This window comes from Protopterus annectens, chromosome 14.part0 (assembly GCF_019279795.1).
Source record: "Protopterus annectens isolate FY-2018-M chromosome 14.part0, PAN1.0, whole genome shotgun sequence".
Lineage (NCBI taxonomy): Eukaryota > Metazoa > Chordata > Ceratodontiformes > Protopteridae > Protopterus > Protopterus annectens.
The window spans coordinates 1,145,006,407-1,145,024,933 of NC_056748.1; the positions used below are offsets into that span (position 1 = coordinate 1,145,006,407).

At 41.1% G+C, this 18,527-nt stretch overlaps 1 protein-coding gene across 1 annotated transcript in view; it reads right to left on the reverse strand.

Moving 5' to 3' along the window:
* CDH23 (cadherin related 23) overlaps positions 1 to 18,527 on the reverse strand; it is a 2,508,764-nt gene that overhangs the window by 803,364 nt on the left and 1,686,873 nt on the right. The window contains exon 19 of the mRNA XM_044056944.1: positions 6,751 to 6,870. Coding sequence (XP_043912879.1) covers positions 6,751 to 6,870 — 120 coding nt within the window. The remainder of the gene's footprint in view (positions 1 to 6,750; positions 6,871 to 18,527) is intronic.

An 18,527-nucleotide genomic window follows, 5' to 3' on the forward strand; every position in this document is an offset into this window, starting at 1 on the left:
ATCATGTACAGTGCACCCTTCTGCATATACCTTACTAGGCACTTAGTGCCATTGTACGCAGCCCTCGTCAGGCTCCTAATCACGTACAGTGCACCCTTCTGCATATACCTTACTAGGCACTTAGTGCCATTGTACGCAGCCCTCGTCAGGCTCCTAATCACGTACAGTGCACCCTTCTGCATATACCTTACTAGGCACTTAGTGCCATTGTACGCAGCCCTCATCAGGCTCCTAATCATGTACAGTGCACCCTTCTGCATATACCTTACTAGGCACTTAGTGCCATTGTACGCAGCCCTCATCAGGCTCCTAATCGCATACAGTGCACCCTTCTGCATATACCTTACTAGGCACTTAGTGCCATTGCGCAGCCCTCGTCAGGCTCCTAATCACGTACAGTGCACCCTTCTGCATATACCTTACTAGGCACTTAGTGCCATTGTACGCAGCCCTCATCAGGCTCCTAATCATGTACAGTGCACCCTTCTGCATATACCTTACTAGGCACTTAGTGCCATTGTACGCAGCCCTCGTCAGGCTCCTAATCACGTACAGTGCACCCTTCTGCATATACCTTACTAGGCACTTAGTGCCATTGTACGCAGCCCTCATCAGGCTCCTAATCATGTACAGTGCACCCTTCTGCATATACCTTACTAGGCACTTAGTGCCATTGTACGCAGCCCTCGTCAGGCTCCTAATCACGTACAGTGCACCCTTCTGCATATACCTTACTAGGCACTTAGTGCCATTGTACGCAGCCCTCGTCAGGCTCCTAATCATGTACAGTGCACCCTTCTGCATATACCTTACTAGGCACTTAGTGCCATTGTACGCAGCCCTCATCAGGCTCCTAATCATGTACAGTGCACCCTTCTGTATATACCTTACTAGGCACTTAGTGCCATTGTACGCAGCCCTCGTCAGGCTCCTAATCACATACAGTGCACCCTTCTGCATATACCTTACTAGGCACTTAGTGCCATTGTACGCAGCCCTCATCAGGCTCCTAATCATGTACAGTGCACCCTTCTGTATATACCTTACTAGGCACTTAGTGCCATTGTACGCAGCCCTCATCAGGCTCCTAATCATGTACAGTGCACCCTTCTGTATATACCTTACTAGGCACTTAGTGCCATTGTACGCAGCCCTCATCAGGCTCCTAATCATGTACAGTGCACCCTTCTGCATATACCTTACTAGGCACTTGGTGCCATTGTACCCAGCCCTCGTCAGGCTCCTAATCACGTACAGTGCACCCTTCTGTATATACCTTACTAGGCACTTAGTGCCATTGTACGCAGCCCTCATCAGGCTCCTAATCACGTACAGTGCACCCTTCTGTATATACCTTACTAGGCACTTAGTGCCATTGTACGCAGCCCTCGTCAGGCTCCTAATCACGTACAGTGCACCCTTCTGCATATACCTTACTAGGCACTTAGTGCCATTGTACGCAGCCCTCATCAGGCTCCTAATCATGTACAGTGCACCCTTCTGTATATACCTTACTAGGCACTTAGTGCCAATGTATGCAGCCATCATCAGGCTCCTAATCATGTACAGTGCACCCTTCTGTATATACCTTATTAGGCACTTAGTGCCATTGTACGCAGCCCTCATCAGGCTCCTAATCATGTACAGTGCACCCTTCTGTATATACCTTACTAGGCACTTAGTGCCATTGTACGCAGCCCTCATCAGGCTCCTAATCGTGTACAGTGCACTCTTCTGCATATACCTTACTAGGCACTTAGTACCATTGTACGCAGCCCTCATCAGGCTCCTAATCACGTACAATGCACCCTTCTGCATATACTTTACTACACACTTAGTGCCACTGTACGCAGCCCTCATCAGGCTCCTAATCAAGTACAGTGCACCCTTCTGCATATACTTTACTACGCACTTAGTGCCACTGTACGCAGCCCTCATCAGGCTCCTAATCAAGTACAGTGCACCCTTCTGCATATACCTTACTAGGCATTTACATCAAATGCAGCAGCACCAAAGGTTTCTCACTAAAAAAATACAAAGCATAAGAGACAGGCAAAGACAGCGATCCAGGTCATAGCCTGCTATAGGTCCCCAACCATGTCCCTAGACTTTCACTCCACATTTGTAAGCACCCTGGAATCTATCAAGGTCCAACCCAATACTCTCATACAAGGAGACTTCAACTACCCCTCCATCAACTGGGAAAACTACTCAAGCACCAATACACTGGCCCAACGCTTCCTGGAATTAATCAATTCCAATGCCCTGGACCAGCTCATTCTGACCCCTAGTAGAGGAAGCAACATCCTTGACCTGGTTATCACTAGCATGGGTTACCGTTGCTCTACACCAGTAGTCAATCCCTCCCGGGTCAGATCCGACAATAAACTACTCACCATGGAAATCCACATCTCACCCACACCCCCCGCAAAGGTAACCATCTCGAAAAACTTCTCCAAAGCTGACTTTGGGCTCCTAAAAACAGAGGTGGCTAACTTCACGACACCCATGCCAATGGAAAATAGATGCATGACTGCTGAATCATACACCAATGCACTGTACGAACATGGACATAAATACATGGAACTAGCCATACCCAACACAACCAAGACACTCTCCTCCAAAAAAAGGAAGCCAATCTGGTGGTCCCCCTGCCATTAATAAACTCTACAACAGAAGGAAGAAACTGTTGCAGAAAAAGGTAAAGTCCCAGGACAGGAAAACCCCCCTTATTAGCCTCAACAAAAAGTTGTGATCCCTCATCAAATCTTTTAAAGCCAGCTATGAAGGCAGAATTGTGGCAGACACTGAAAACAATCACCACACCTTCTATAGTTATATCAAGAACCTCCACGGCAATACCCACATTTGTTCTGAGTTACTGCACAATGTTACCTCCTATGCTGAGCTAACAGATATTGCCAACATACTAGCCGACAGATTCAGTGCCAGCTTTACCCCTCTCCCCCCCTTAAAGGACCAATCACAGTACCAGAAGAATGCCAGGCACCCAGCATTACTGCAGCACAGGTTAAAGCTGCATTATCCAAGGCCAATACAGCTTTGTTGAGACCAGATAATATCCCTGGCTGTGTTCTACATGAACTGCAAAGTGAACTGGCACCACCATCTATGTGCCCTGCTCAGTCACAGCCTCACCTCAGGCTTTGTCCCTACTGAATGGTGCACTGCTACAGTCATTCCTCTCCATAAAGGGGGAGTGACTACAGACCCTAGGAATTATCATCCCATTAGCCTGATGAGATTGATATGTAAAGCTATGGAGCACATCATCATGGACCTGATTAACAAAGATATAGGAAATCTCCAAACTCTAGACCCCATGCAATTTGGGTTTGTGAAAGGGAGATCATGCCTGCTCAATCTGGTTGACTTCTTTGAGTCAGTCACCAGGGCTGTGGATGAAGGTAAGGCAGTGCATACAGCCTTCCTCGATCGGCCAAGGCCTTTGATACCATTCCTCACTCAGGAATTATTGGTAAACTCACCAAACTAGGCATCAACTCGTATATCACTAGGTGGGTTGCAAATTGGCTCACAGGTAGAACACACAGTGTGAAAGTAGCAGACTCCAAGTCAGACTCAGACGAGTGGAGTCCCACAGGGATTGGTCTTGGGTCCTCTTCTATTCAGCATCTACTTCTCAGAAGTCCAGGCCAACACACAGGGAATCTGGCTGACCAAGTCCGCAGACAACTGCAAGCTGGGAGCCATTATTAACTCCCCAAGTAATGCAGACATCCTACAGAAAGGCCTCACTGAGACCAATGACTTGTGTCAAAACCATGGCCTTAAGCTTAATGCCAAAAATGCTTCATCATCCCCTTGTTAAAAACTCAGTTCCCCCTAATTACCACATTGATGGGAGCCCACTGAACACTGATGGCGTTATAAGAGATCTGGGCTGTAGGTTGACAGCAGCCTCTCCTTCGACCACCACATTGCCACTGTGGTCAGAAAGTCCTTCTATGTGGAACATCTCATTATCAACGGTTTTGCTTCCAGGAAGAAAGTGGTCATCATCTCTCTACTCTTCCCTCATTAGACCAATCATCGAGTATAATTCCGCATTTGGCATGTACCTCACTAGATGCCTGCAACAGCTGGAGAGGCCACAGAAGTACCTCACAAAGAGGATCCTAGACATTAAACAGATGTCCTACATGGACAGACTCAAAAGACTTCAGCTATTCTCTGTCTCATATTGCTTACTTAGAGGCAATCTCTGCTTGACTTACAAAGCCATGTCTGACCCAGCTCTGTTAGAAATGCTACATCTAAAGAAACCCCAATCCCTCCACACCACATGCTCCAGAGACCTCAACCTCATTACCACAATCAACAGAACATGCTGGAGGGACAGGTTCCTCACCCAGAGACTGCCCATGCTCTGGAATAGACTTCTCATACATGTCAAGGAGAGCACCTCGCTGTCCCTCTTCAAGAGAAACCTTGATGAGTGGATCAGAAATAGAAAGTTCACCCCGGGGATCACTCCAGTGGCACTGGGAACTAACATTGGGTGGCACGATGCCAGGGCAGTTCTATGGGCTAGGCTGGTAAAGGCTCCAGGGCCATTAGCCTAGTACACACCTATGAACCTATGTCTTATGCAGACTGACTAAAGGCTTTATCCCTTTACTCCGTCTCATATTGTTTATTGAGAGGAGACTTAGACCTGACCTACAAGGCATTCTCTGATCCAGTCCTGATGAAAATGTTACATATTTGCAAGCAAAATTATACGAGGATTACACATTCCATGGATCTGAAACTTATTTGTGATTCTAACAGAATTTGTTGGAAAGATAGATTCTTATCCCAATGGCTACCTTGTCTATGGAATAAACTTTCCATTTGTGTAAAGCAATGCCTGTCCCTTACTCTTTTCAAAAAGAATTTGAATAAATGGATGGGGAACCACAAATTCACTCCTAGGGCACTGCCCATGCCCCTTATGGACAGAGGCAGTCTGCAAAATAACTCAGGGATCCAACACCCAAAGACCCACCACAATTATACTACCCCATTCCATACCTGGGGAAATAATATGTAATATTGTTATTTCCTGGGTATTATTGGCTAGGCTACTAAAGGTTCTTGTCATTACCTTAATAATCACCTATGATACTACTGGACTAAGGTTCTCTGACTGGGTAAAATGCAAACAGAAAAAAATGCAGTAGAAATTTAATTAAATAGAGTTCAGATTCTATAGCAATTCATACTTCTGTCATTATTGTGAGTGATAATACAAGACTAAGGACCTCAGACCGAGTAAAATACTAATATTAAAAAGCATTTGAAATTAAATAAATGAGGCTCAGATCCTGCAGCAACTCACAGCTCTCTCACTACTGTGAGTGATACTACAAGACTAAGGTCCCAGACCAAGTAAAATACTAATATTAAAAACATTTGAAATTACATAAATGAGGCTCAGATCCTGCAGCAACTCACAGTTCTCCCACTACTGTGAGTGATAATACAAGACTAAGGTCCCAGACCAAGTAAAATACTAATATTAAAAAGCATTTGAAATTACATAAATGAGGCTCAGATCCTGCAGCAACTCACAGTTCTCCCACTACTGTGAGTGATACTACAAGACTAAGGTCCCAGACCAAGTTAAAAATGCAAACAGTTGATTTTTGGTAAAAATTAGGAAAAACAAAGAAAAGAATGATACAAAGTACTGATCAACACTCAAAAATATTGCTGTATGCACTAGTGGAAATGGAATTATATGAAACAGTGCCTAACTTAAGCTTTAAGAGTCTAATAGGAGTGGCCTTATCAGTTTGAACTATCAGGGTCCAATAGAAATAGCAGTGGGAGGGGCTTGCAAACTCTGATTTACAGTAAGGTTGGGTAGCTAAAAAGCCATAAAGTTTAAAAGCACAAGAACTGAGTGGGTAGGTGGGAAAAAATCCAAAAATCACTGCAGTCAAACAGCAATTTTAAACTCAGAGTTCTTATAGCTGAAGAAAAATGTAGGTGAATACCTTAAACAGGAAAACAGTTTCTCAGTTACTACAACAAATTAGCTAGATGAAATTCCTATTCAATCAATGACTGCAAAAGGAATGTTTTGTAATGGACTCCGCCCTACAGCTTTGAAAACTTAAAAAAACAACAACTTTGCAGTAAAACAAAATCTAAAATACAACAAACTGCAATATAAAACCAAAATCAAAACGTAATAGTAATATCTAAATCTATGTAGAAAATTCAAAAAATAGTGCAAATTGCAGTTTTAAACTTAAGAGCTCTTGCAACTTTTTTTAAGCAAAAGATGTTATATTATTTGATTTGTACTAAACCTGCAGGTAAATCTCCCTCCCGCACATACTTTTTTTTTAATCTACCATGAATGATAGATAGACAAGAAGTATTTTTTTTTTACACACATACACACACACACACACATACACACACACACACACACACACACACACACACACACACACACACACACACACACACACACACACACACACACACACGTACATATGCTTTTATCTCCATATCAGGCTCTATTCAGACTGTGACTTATATGTATGCCAGCTATCAAGACACCTTCAATTTGAAGGGTTAATGTGGAATGTAGGGTACTGGATCTGCAGTGTAAACAGAGCTGGAAAATAAGCATTTTTGTTTGTAAATCCATTAAATGTAATACTGTAAAACTTTCTTAGTTTCTTATGAAACATGCTGACAAATACGTACAGTTGCTGTAGAAGTAAGCCGGCGGAGAGGGTTTGGACACTGGTCAGTGGCTGTGATTACCAACGTATAGCGACCGTGGCTAACCTCATAGTCGAGTTCCTTAACAGCTTGGATTAATCCCTAAGGAAAGAAGAAACAATACATACCTGAACTGACAATCAGCAAGGTAATTAGCAGTGAAACATTTTAGCATTCCATGGGAAAAAGGGAACAAAATGCTCTTTAAGCTGATGAACGTGATATTAAACAACAAGCATTTATCTATCAAAAGGTGAAAATGAACTAACTTTGATAAGTTCTTGCTTCATTAGACATTATGAGTCTTGACTCCCAAAAGACAACTTGCACAGCTAATTCAAGACTACAATTAACAGGAAGTAATCAGCATCACTGCTATCAGAGGCTTCAGTCACCGGACTGAGATGTTTTTTGACCTTGTTTTCCCTTACTATTTGCTTTACAAATTAAGGAAGTGGTCTGAATAAATTATTCTTATTTACAAGTGTGCACGTTTGAGGTTAAAAACAGATACATTACACTGGTAAGAATACAGCAAGTATGTACAGAAATATTTAGGAAACAAAATGACCCATGATTAAAATTTAGTCCTACTGTACTGTCCTGTATTTTTCAGTCACACCAATACAGGAGGAAGATGATATAATCATATGCACACAAGGAATTCAAGTACTTCTCAGTATAAGTCTGCACAAACTAGGTGTGCCATTTCTCTATTGTCCTCAGCCTGAAAGAACTTGATATAGCCATACAACTATTGTTAGTTATCCTGAATGAAAGAAACTAACTACTTTTCATTTTGCTACATGTTTTGTTTAGATGTAAACAATCAGGTAAATATATGGCCTCTCAGGTAAGAGGTTACATATCTAGATTACAACATAACATAATAAACACAATAATCTTTCATTTCCTTTTATCAAGTGTAATCTTGTAAACTGAAAAACATTATAGCTCAAGTACACTTCTCTGATCTGCGTCTGGTTGACCACTGTTGGCACATGGCTTTACTGCCGTTGCTGTGGTATGCGTGTGTCAGCAATAAGTCAAAGTTTTAGTGTTTTTCAGGAGGGAACCACACAGCCTGAACAAGATGGCCACTTAGATTCTGAGCTTCAGATGTAGACTAAAGAACAAAAATGTTTGCAGCACAAAAAACTATCGGAGAAGAAACTCAGGAGAGTACAGAACACCAGATGCAGTAGCTGAAGGCTTTCATAGTAGCCCATAAGAAGAGGAGCTAAGCAAACTCTTTCAAACTCTAATTAGAGTTGTTGCAGATGTAGACCTAGTGAAGAAAACAAGAAATAGCTAACAAAAGGGGTAGAAAAATGGCAGAAAAAATAAAAGATCTGGAGGAAAACAGAGCAGCCTGCAAATTGAAATCAACATATGCAGTCAAAGAATGAGTTAAACAGAAAGATAAATGAAAAGACAATGAGGGAAACTGAATGGCATGGAAAACAGAGTCAGATTAGGAAATATTTGCTTAATAGACTTCTATGAATGGATCCAAGAAACAGGGTTTGATGACTTCTTCAGCAAGCTCTTGAAAACAACATTTCACCAGTCTAAACCTTGGCAAACTATGGATCATAGGAGGTTACTAAGCTATTGGCCCTCAGCCACTTATAAGTCTAGCCAAGAGTTTAGCCCTTGTTCAGAAAAGTCAGCACCCAGAGCCCATGTCCAGCAGGGACACAGCTGGAATCCCAGGAGTGTATTTTCTGTTTCCCATCCAGTTATCCAGGTTGCGCTTAAAAAGGAATATAATGAGGTACTCTGCTTGACGTGGAGAGGGAGTCTATTCCACAGATGGGGAGTCTCTGGGACACAAATCTGTCCCATCGACAAGTCCTATTGATGTCACAGACCAGAGTGAGGTAGGACGTATGGGTTGGTTGAGTGGAGCTTGACTTGTGGATATGCAGCAGTCCCATTACGGGGGGGTCTGAGATTGCTTTGTATGCCAGACAGAAGTCACCTCTGAGGAGTCTGTATGAAATTGAGTATAGGGACAGGGCTTATAGCCTATCTGTGTAGGGTAGGTGTTTTAGGCTCTGGACTGGTCTGTGGTCTCTCCAGCTGCTGCATGTGCTTTGTGAGGTACATGCCAAAGGGGGCATTGTACTCAATAATTGGCCTTACAAGGGAAGAATAGAGGGATCTTATGACCTCTTTGTGCCGGGATGAGATACCCTTACTTATGAGGTGGGCCATGTAGAAAGCTTTCTGTACAACGGAAGCCACATGGTGGTCAAAAGTCAGGTTGATATCAACCTGGGTGCCCAAATCCCTCACTACTGATTGTGTACTCAGGACGTTGTTATTAATGTGATAATATGTGGGGATGTCACTTTCCCCAAAGGGGATGATGATGCATTTTTTGGTATTCAGTTTGAGGCCATATTTCTGGCACCAGTCATTTGTTTGGGTGATACCCTCTTGAAGGACGTCCACATCACTTGGGGAATTGATGACTGCACCCAGCTTGCAGTCATTTGCAAACTTGGTGAGCCATAGCCCACTGGTTTTGGCCTGCACCTCATAGAAGTATATCCCAAATAGCAGAGGCCCCAAGACTGATCCCTGGGATATGCCACTCATTACGGGTCTACTGCTTGAGGTGGCTTCCCCAATTTTGATTAGGTGAGTTCTGTCAGTGAGCCAGTTTGCTACCCATCTGGTAATATATGGATTGATGCCTAGTTGAGAGAGTTTATCTACTATACCCGAGTGGGGAATAGTGTCGAAGGCTATGGCCAGGTCACGGTAGGTGGTGTGCACTGTCTTCCTCTCGTCCATGGCTTTGGTGACTGTCTCAAAGTCATCAACCAGATTTAACAGACATGACCTCCCCCTGACAAAACCAAACTGTGTGGGGTCGAGTGTTTGGAGGTTGCCAATGTCCCTGTTAATGAGGTCCATGATAAGCTGTTCCATGACCTTGCAGATCAGGCTAGTTAGGCTGATGGGTCTATAATTTTCTGGATCGGTGGACGCCCCACCTTTGTGTAAAGAGATGACAGTGGCTGTCCTCCACTTGGCTGGGACAAAGCCGGTACTCAGGCTTTGGTTGAATAGGGTGCCTAATGGTGGTGTAAGTCCATGCCTGAGTTCATGCAGGATGTAGTCTGGGATGTTATCGGGTCCCATGGAGGCTGTATTTTTTGCCTTTGAGAGGGTAGTGATGACTTGTTCCCTAGAGATAAGGGGTGGGGGACAGGTACTGGGGATGTCCTGATTTACTGATGGGGTGGACATAGGGGAGAAGTTTTTGCTGAATCCGTCAGCCAGTAGATTGGCTATATCTACAGCATTTGTGTATGTGGTGTCCTTGGCCACCAGTTCTGAGCAGATCTGGGTGCTTTCTTTGACCTTGCGGACATATGTGAAGAAGGCCTTATGATTGTCTCTAGTAGATGTGGCAAATTTGGACTCAAAGTTGGCTTTAGAAGATTACAATAGTGCTCTTATTTGCTTGTTCAGGCTAAAGAGAGATTGCTTCCAATTGGGCACCTGTTCCTTCTTGGTCCTGGACAGCATTTTTTTCCTTTTGTTATATAGTTTATTTAGTGCAGATGTCCACCAGACAGGTTTACTCTTCCTTGCGGAGGATGATTTTGTCCTATCAGGTATTCCTGATTCCATGCAAATGGTTGTATAGTACTTTGGTGTAGATTTGGACATTGATGCCAGTTCCTATAGTGGGGGAGGGGGGCTGTGAAGCTGTTTATACCATCTCTCAGGAGGCTGTAATCAGCTTTGGAGAAGTTTTTTTGTTTGACCGTAGCTGGGAGGGGGGGGGTGGTGACTTAGAAAGTGACCGCTTTATGGTCGGAACTTACCAGAGAGGATGATACCATAGGGGTGCTGCAGGGGTTACTCATGTTGGTAAATACCAAGTCCAAGATATTATCACCTGTTGTGGGGGTAACAACTAGCTGTTCCAAGGCATTTACATTGATAAAACTGAGGAATCTCTGGGCATTTGTGTTCTGGCATGAGTAGTTTTTCCAGTCTATGGTTGGATAATTCAAGTCTCCCAGGATCAGGGTAAAGGGTTCAATCTTGATAGATTTGAAGAGGTCCAGATAGGTGGAGTGGGCATCGAGTCAAATTTGGGGGCCTGTAGCTAGCTATAATTTGAATAGGTGTCTGTCAATGGTTAGGTTAACTGCACCTGGAGTGTCTCCTGTGCATCATACTGTTTGACCAGCCTGGAAGTGTGTGTGCCTTTAATATATATTGAAACTTCACCTCTTTTGGCTTTGCTGCCAGAAGGCAGTGGAGAGCAAAGATGACTAACAGTCTTGTGGATACACAATTTTAAAACTAAAGAAGAAATTCTTAGACAAACTAAAACAATGAGGATCATCCTCTTCCAGTGAATGTATATACATCTGGTTAAAGATTACCCAGATGCCTGGGAGCGGAGTCACACAGCTAGGCAATACACGCTGAGGGAATCAAACCTTGCACCACTAGACCACAGCAAATGGCACATTAACAGCTCATTAATCCTCTAGGGCAACTGTCAGACAATGGTATTTTAAAATACTTTTTAAGGTAGTAATGGAGTGATACTACCCTTATCTTCAGGGGCAGTTTATTCCACAGGTACAAACACTTGTACTATCCATCTGGACTGCATTGTTAAATTTGAATTTTTGCATATAATTGCATGAGAATTTTCTTGCTCCCCCTGCTGTGCACTCAAAATCTCAAATAGAAGAGAATTTTACAAGACACTGGACAACCATGCAAAGATCATAGTTTCATAGACAATTACAAATTTAACAGTCCTAGGAGGCCATTTTAAGCCTAACCACAATTTCCCATTTGTAAATGACAGGCTACATTACATTAGGGCATACAGCTGTGCTTAGGCAGCAGAGTTTTTACAAGCTGACTTTGCCCAATAGTGACAAAGTTGCAAGTCCAGGGCCCATTCATTGGTCCAGGTGGTATTTGAATAGGTTCAGCAGATGAACTCTGCTTTACATGGATGGGTAGTCTGATCCACAAGGAGCAGTGTCTGAGGCACACCTCTGTCCCTGTAGCATGTTCTGTTTATGCTGCAAATGAGGTCTATATCCTTCAGATGGGTATTTCTAATGCTGTTAGACTTACAGAAGTGCAGCAAGTCCATCAGTACTGGGTCAAATGACACCTTTAAGGCAGGTGTTGATTACCTCTCAGTAGTCTGTCGGAGACAGATTATAAACATAAGGCTTTGATGGGTCTGCATATTCCATCTGGTTTATGTATTTTATTCATTTTCTGTGGAACCTCAGTGGGTACTCTAGTTGTTGCATATGACTGGTAAGGTACAAACTGAAGGGAGCATTGTACTCGAGGACTGGTCTAATGAGGGATGACAATGTACTCAAGGACTGGTCTAACGAGGGATGACACTGTACTCGAGGACTGGCCTAATGAGGGATAACACTGTACTTGAGGACTGGCCTAATGAGGGATGACATTGTACTCGAGGACTGGTCTAATGAGGGATGATATTGTACTCGAGGACTGGTCTAACGAGGGATGACATTGCACTCAAGGACTGGTCTAACAACTGGTCTAAGAAGGGGTGAGATTGTACTCGAGGACTGGTCTAATAAGGGATGACATTGCACTCAAGGACTGGTCTAATGAGGGATGACATTGCACTCAAGGACTGGTCTAATGAGGGATTACACTGTACTCAAGGACTAGTCTAATGAGGGATGACACTGTACTCAAGGACTAGTCTAATGAGGGATGACACTGTACTTGAGGACTGGCCTAATGAGGGATGACATTGTACTCAAGGACTGGTCTACCGAGGGATAACATTGTATTCGAGGACTGGTCTAATGAGGGATGACATTGCACTAAAGGACTGGTCTAAGAAGGTATGAGATTGTACTCGAGAACTGGTCTAATGAGGGATGACATTGTACTCAAGGACTGATCTAATGAGGGATGACATTGTACTCGAGGACTGGTCTAACGAGGGATGACACTGTACTCAAGGACTGGTCTAACAAGGGATGACATTGTACTAGAGGACTGGTCTAATGAAGGATGACACTGTACTCGAGGACTGGTCTAACAAGGGATGACAGTGTACTCAAGGAGTGGTCTAACGAGGGATGACATTGTACTCGAGGATTGGTCTAATGAGGGATGACACTGTACTCGAGGATTGGTCTAATGAGGGATGACACTGTACTCAAGGAATGGTCTAACGAGGGATGAAACTGTACTCAAGGACTGGTCTAATGAGGGATGACACTGTACTCGAGGACTGGTCTAACGAGGGATAACACTGTACTCGAGAACTGGTCTAACAAGGGATGACACTGTACTGGAGGATTTGTCTAAAGAGGGATGACACTGCACTGAAGGACTGGTCTAACAAGGGATGATGTACTCGAGGACTGATCTAATGAGGGATGACACTGTACTCAAGGACTGGTCTAATGAGGGATGACATTGTACTCAAGAACTGAGCTAATGAGGGATGACATTGTACTCGAGGACTGGTCTAACGAGGGATGACATCGTACTCAAGGACTGGCCTAACAAGGGATGACTGTAGCATGATAATGACATCTTTGGACCTGGGTACGATATCATTTGTTTATAAATTGTACACTATAGAATTTTTACCTTACAATAGTAGACACATGATGATCAGAGAACAAATCACTCTCTCCATATGTTCCCAAGTCCCTGAGCAATGGGTCTATTCTTAGGGGTGTACTATGTCTGTTGTACTTTGCAAGGACTGCAGACTTCCAAAGGATACTATTATGCATTTTTTGGCACTCGTTTTAAGACCACAGCCCTGGCACCAATTATTAGTTTGCAACAAGCCCTCTTACAGGATATTAATGTCCTTGGGGGATTCTGTAATTGCACGGTCTTGAAGTAATCTGCAATCATGGTCAAACTGTGGCCTTTAATGTTAGCTTTGATTTCCAAAAAGTAGATGCTGAAAATGAGCTGCCCCAGCAAGGAGCCCTGAAGGCATCTGCTGTTGACAGGAATTCAGGATAGGGAACTATCATCCTGACCTATTCAGGATAGGGGACCCTATCATCCTGAACTTTTGTGTGTGTGTGTGTGCGTGCGTATAGAAATGTATATATATATATATATATATATATATATATATATATATATATATATACACAGAAGACTAAGCAAGTTGTCCTTAAAATACCTTATGTTATAAAGTCCTTCATTTTGCTTCATTCTGAAATCAAACAAAGTCTAGTTAAGAAACTAAAGACTGAAGCTTTGCATCAAGTAATATGGCAGATATGGTAACGGTTATACAACATAAACATTCCTGTGTTACAGTTTGATGTGCTCAAGTACAACTTCTGAAATAGGATGTCACATGACCCTGAAGATCTATGCAGAGATTATCCCAAAGTTTTATATGTATCAGTATCTATCTAAATTCATAGATTCATAGATTAGTACTAGGCTAACAGCCCATGTGGGCCATTTCAAGCCTAGTCAACTACCCCATGTGAGAATCAAACCTTGCACCTTGTGTCTGCAAGGTAAACACCTTAACCATTATGCCATCCTCCCTCCCTGTAAACTAAGTAAGTGCTCTCCTATACCTGAAGTTTCTCAACATTGATTGTGTGTTCACAAAGCATAAAAACAAAACAGAGCAAGTCGGGTGACTTGAAATTTAAGCAGGCACTTGTAAGTGAGGAACCCTCATTTAAGGAAATGCCACATTCTCCAGATATAACCATTCACGAGGATTTAAACTTAACTCAGAAACCTTGTGTAATATATTATCTAATATGTCCAGATGATGATAGTATGAGTACAAGTGCACAGTCAAGCATTATGTCAATCACATAGCATCAATCTCAAAGAATACGACAAGGTTTGTTACACCAAGTCTGCCCTGACAAAGATATACTGGTCTGTATTCTAATATAGTCGACCAGTAGAATATTTTAGAACCAGAACCATGATTGCCCTCTGCATAATTTTATACAGAACGCATGTCAATCAAATGGGCTTATAGTAATATGTATATAATACAGGTTCATCTTTGTGTAATGGAATAGGTTCATAGATTAGTACTAAACTAACTGCCCTTGTGGGCCATTTTAAGCCTAGCCAATTACCCAACGTGAGAATCAAACCCATTACTTTCTGTCTGCAAGGTAAACACCCTAACCATTATGCCAACTAAATGATGAGATCTGTAAGGCAGCCCCTGTTTGGAGAAGATTAGTAAGCACTATATAAATGATATAATAAATTCCAATGAGTAGTATACAGAAAAACTAAACAGAATGTTGCTGGGGCCTGTGAACTTGTGTATCTGATTTCATTTTCTGCTTACTGCACCATATTTTGGAGACTGCAAGGGGGGGGCAGATGCGCCACCTGAAACTTTTAATTCCTGCTTTTTGTTAGACTGCAGAATTTTCTTAAATCTTCCCAGAAAAGATACTGACTATATATATATATATATATATATATATATATATATATATATATATATATATATATATATATATATATATATATGTTGATCTCAATTTATTAATTACTAAGGTAATGCATAATCGATTTTTATACTCGAGTTTCTTGATATAGTGCAAAATGCTGCTGTTATCCAGAGTTTTATATGCAAATATGTGTTTAAAATTAGCCTTAGTTTACAGATGGCTTTGACTTAAGTTTATGTAGGTAAGCAAATCCAGTTTTGAACATATAATTTAGAAATGTATTATGTGCTTTTTTTCTCATATTGAATGGTTTGTTAATTTTGTAGCTCCACAACAATGCTTTATTTAATTTACCTCTGTATTTCTTTCCATGTTGCAGAAGTTAAAAGCATCCTTAACAGATTCAAAGAGAACAGTGACTCATCTATTGAAAAGCTGAAGAGGGAGTAACTATGATTTCCAAGTAATTATCCTTTCAGATGTCTAATGTCTTTTAACACAGTTCATTGCAGTTTTAAGTATGATGATCTCATGTTCTAAATAAATTTATGTTGGGCATTGTATTACAAGATGGACCAATGCTAGTTAATATGATACTGAGAATGTTATATTTTATATATATTATTATATTTGATTTGGTGCTTGACCAGTTGTTCCATTTTTTTTTAATTATCAAGGATATATCTTTTCTATCAATGATCCTACATATTTTTTATTTGGAGGTTTCCTTTATGCTAGTATGTTCTTACTTTTATTTTTAATTAACTGCTGAGTATCATCTGATTTGCAGGCATTAACTCTACATTTACTTGGCAACAATATGCTTTTATAAAAAAATACACATAATTAAAGTACACATCGACTAAATAATGCACTTTCTTGCAGCATAACATACTTAAAATCTTGGGAAATTTCATCACTTAGATTCAAAAGTAGTACAGAAATACTTTTTAAACAAATTGAAAGCAGCTAATGCATTTAATTCATTAACAAGCTCCTTATATGTTGTAACGACCATGGAACATAAATATTTAATAAAAATACTTGTAGCACAAAGGAAATCTAACCCATTTCATTAAAGCATCTCCAGGAAAGTAAACATGAAAGCTATTTAGCGACAAACAGCCATGTCATACAATGACAAAGAACAGCAGAAGTAAATCGGTAAGAAAAAAAACAGAAACAAATATGGAAGTAAAGACTGAACTAAGTAAAGACTGAGAGCAATGTTAAATTAAAAAGTAAAATGTGGGCTTTAATGGCAGTATTGAAGTATGCGATTAAGAAGCACTCTTTATTGAAACTTTAAGCCTTCTAGGTCAAGGAATACAATAAAGAATCCAAATCGCATTTAACTTTAATGAACAGAATGCAGAGTATCAGGTTTACCTTATATCTTTAATCTTTAAGAATACATAATGAAAATTTCAATTTGACAATTCAGGAAAGCCTGTGTCATTAGATATTATAGACTCATGATATAAGAACAGAATCTAGAATGAGAACAAGTCACGTAAGTGTCTACAGCAAGCACTAACAGGTATAATGATAAATATAAGAACTATCAAGTAAGGTATGAAGTGTTTTGAAGGTTTACAGAGATGTGCTTTACCATACATTATGACAGATGCAGGCCTTCGGCAATGGAAAATCTGGCGGAAAGGTCTAGCTATCTGAAGTACAATGAAAACCAATTATTCTAACATCTGGTTAACTTCTTTTTAATTTCTCCAATACCATGATGAGAATGGACCCCATTCCTAAGTCAAAGTATGATTAAAGCTCATGAAACTAGTATTGTTTCAATATTTGTTAGCAGAAGTGCTCTTTGTAGTACCCACAATGTGCCCAGTAATGACTCCTGTAATTTGTATGGAGTTACATGTATTGGTAATGCATCTAAGTATGATTGTAAATTCTTTTTTATAAGACCTGTTGCTCCTACAACTACTGGAACTGTCTGGGTATCCTTCTTCCACATTGCTCATAGAAGCCACAGCTGTAGTGGCCTTTTAGGAAAGTGCTTAGGAAAGTGAAACCATATATAGCAGTTTACAGAAATATAGAAATGATTTATTTCTTCATCAACCAAAATGTTACTGCTTTTCCAGTGTTCCTGCTCATAATTCTACCTAGTTAGTATGGATTCCCTGTGCATTAAGCCAGACATTACTGTACTGGGGGACTTCAACTATTCCTCCATTAACTGGAGAACGTGTAGATTCTCAAATATGTATGCCCAGAAAAACAGTATGTGGACTTCATCAGTACAAAACTCTCTGGACCAGTTAGTTTGTACCTCAATGAGAGGTGATAAACTCCTGGACTTGGGCCTTACCAAAATCGGCCAGCTCTTCTCCCTACCAATTGTAACTAAACTCCTGGACTTGGTTCTTACCAGTATGGGACAGCTCTTCTCCCTATCAATTTTAATTCCCTTCTTGGTCAAATTGGGTCACAAGTCAATCACCTTTGCCTTAAGAATGAAGCCAGAGGCATCAGCCAATAGCTAAGTATTTAGAGATTATGTCAAGGCTAATATACAGAAACTGAGAGGAGAGCTGATTAAATTCAACATCCTCTTTCCACTCTATGACTGCACTTCATATGCAGAATCTTTTATTGCCAAAGTCTATGCACGTGTATGGCTGCATAGATGCATCTGTTCCCTTCTGAAGTAAATATAATGCAATGCTTAATATTTTAAAAATAACCATTTATGATGGAACTTAAATACAAACAGGCTTTATAATAAAAGAAAAAACTCATTGCATGTAAAAATAAATATAAAGCTCGGGTGAAAAAGAAAAAAAACCTCTTATAATGCCCAGGGCTCTGCAGAGCTAATAGTAAATGATACCACATACTCAGACCAAGAGAACATAGACAATACACTAGTTGATAAATTTAGCTCTAACTTCACCCCTCCTCCTTCCTTTGTACCTTCTCAGATCTTATAGTCACATCAAGACAGCCTTCAAATCTCCCATGACGTCTTCAAGGCACTATTCAAGGACAAGAACATTATTTCTATTGATCTGAATAACATACCGGACTACTTACTGACCAGCCTTAAACAGGACATGTCAGACCCCTTACAGAAGCTATTTAGTGTCAACCTCACAACCAGCTTCATACCAGATAAGTGGGGGACAGCATCAAGTCATCCCATTGTAAAAACGTTGGGGCATTAACAGAACTGGATAACTGCAGACCCAGAAGTCTGACCAGCCACAAACGTAAGGCTATGGAAAGGATCATTATGGAATTAATAACTAA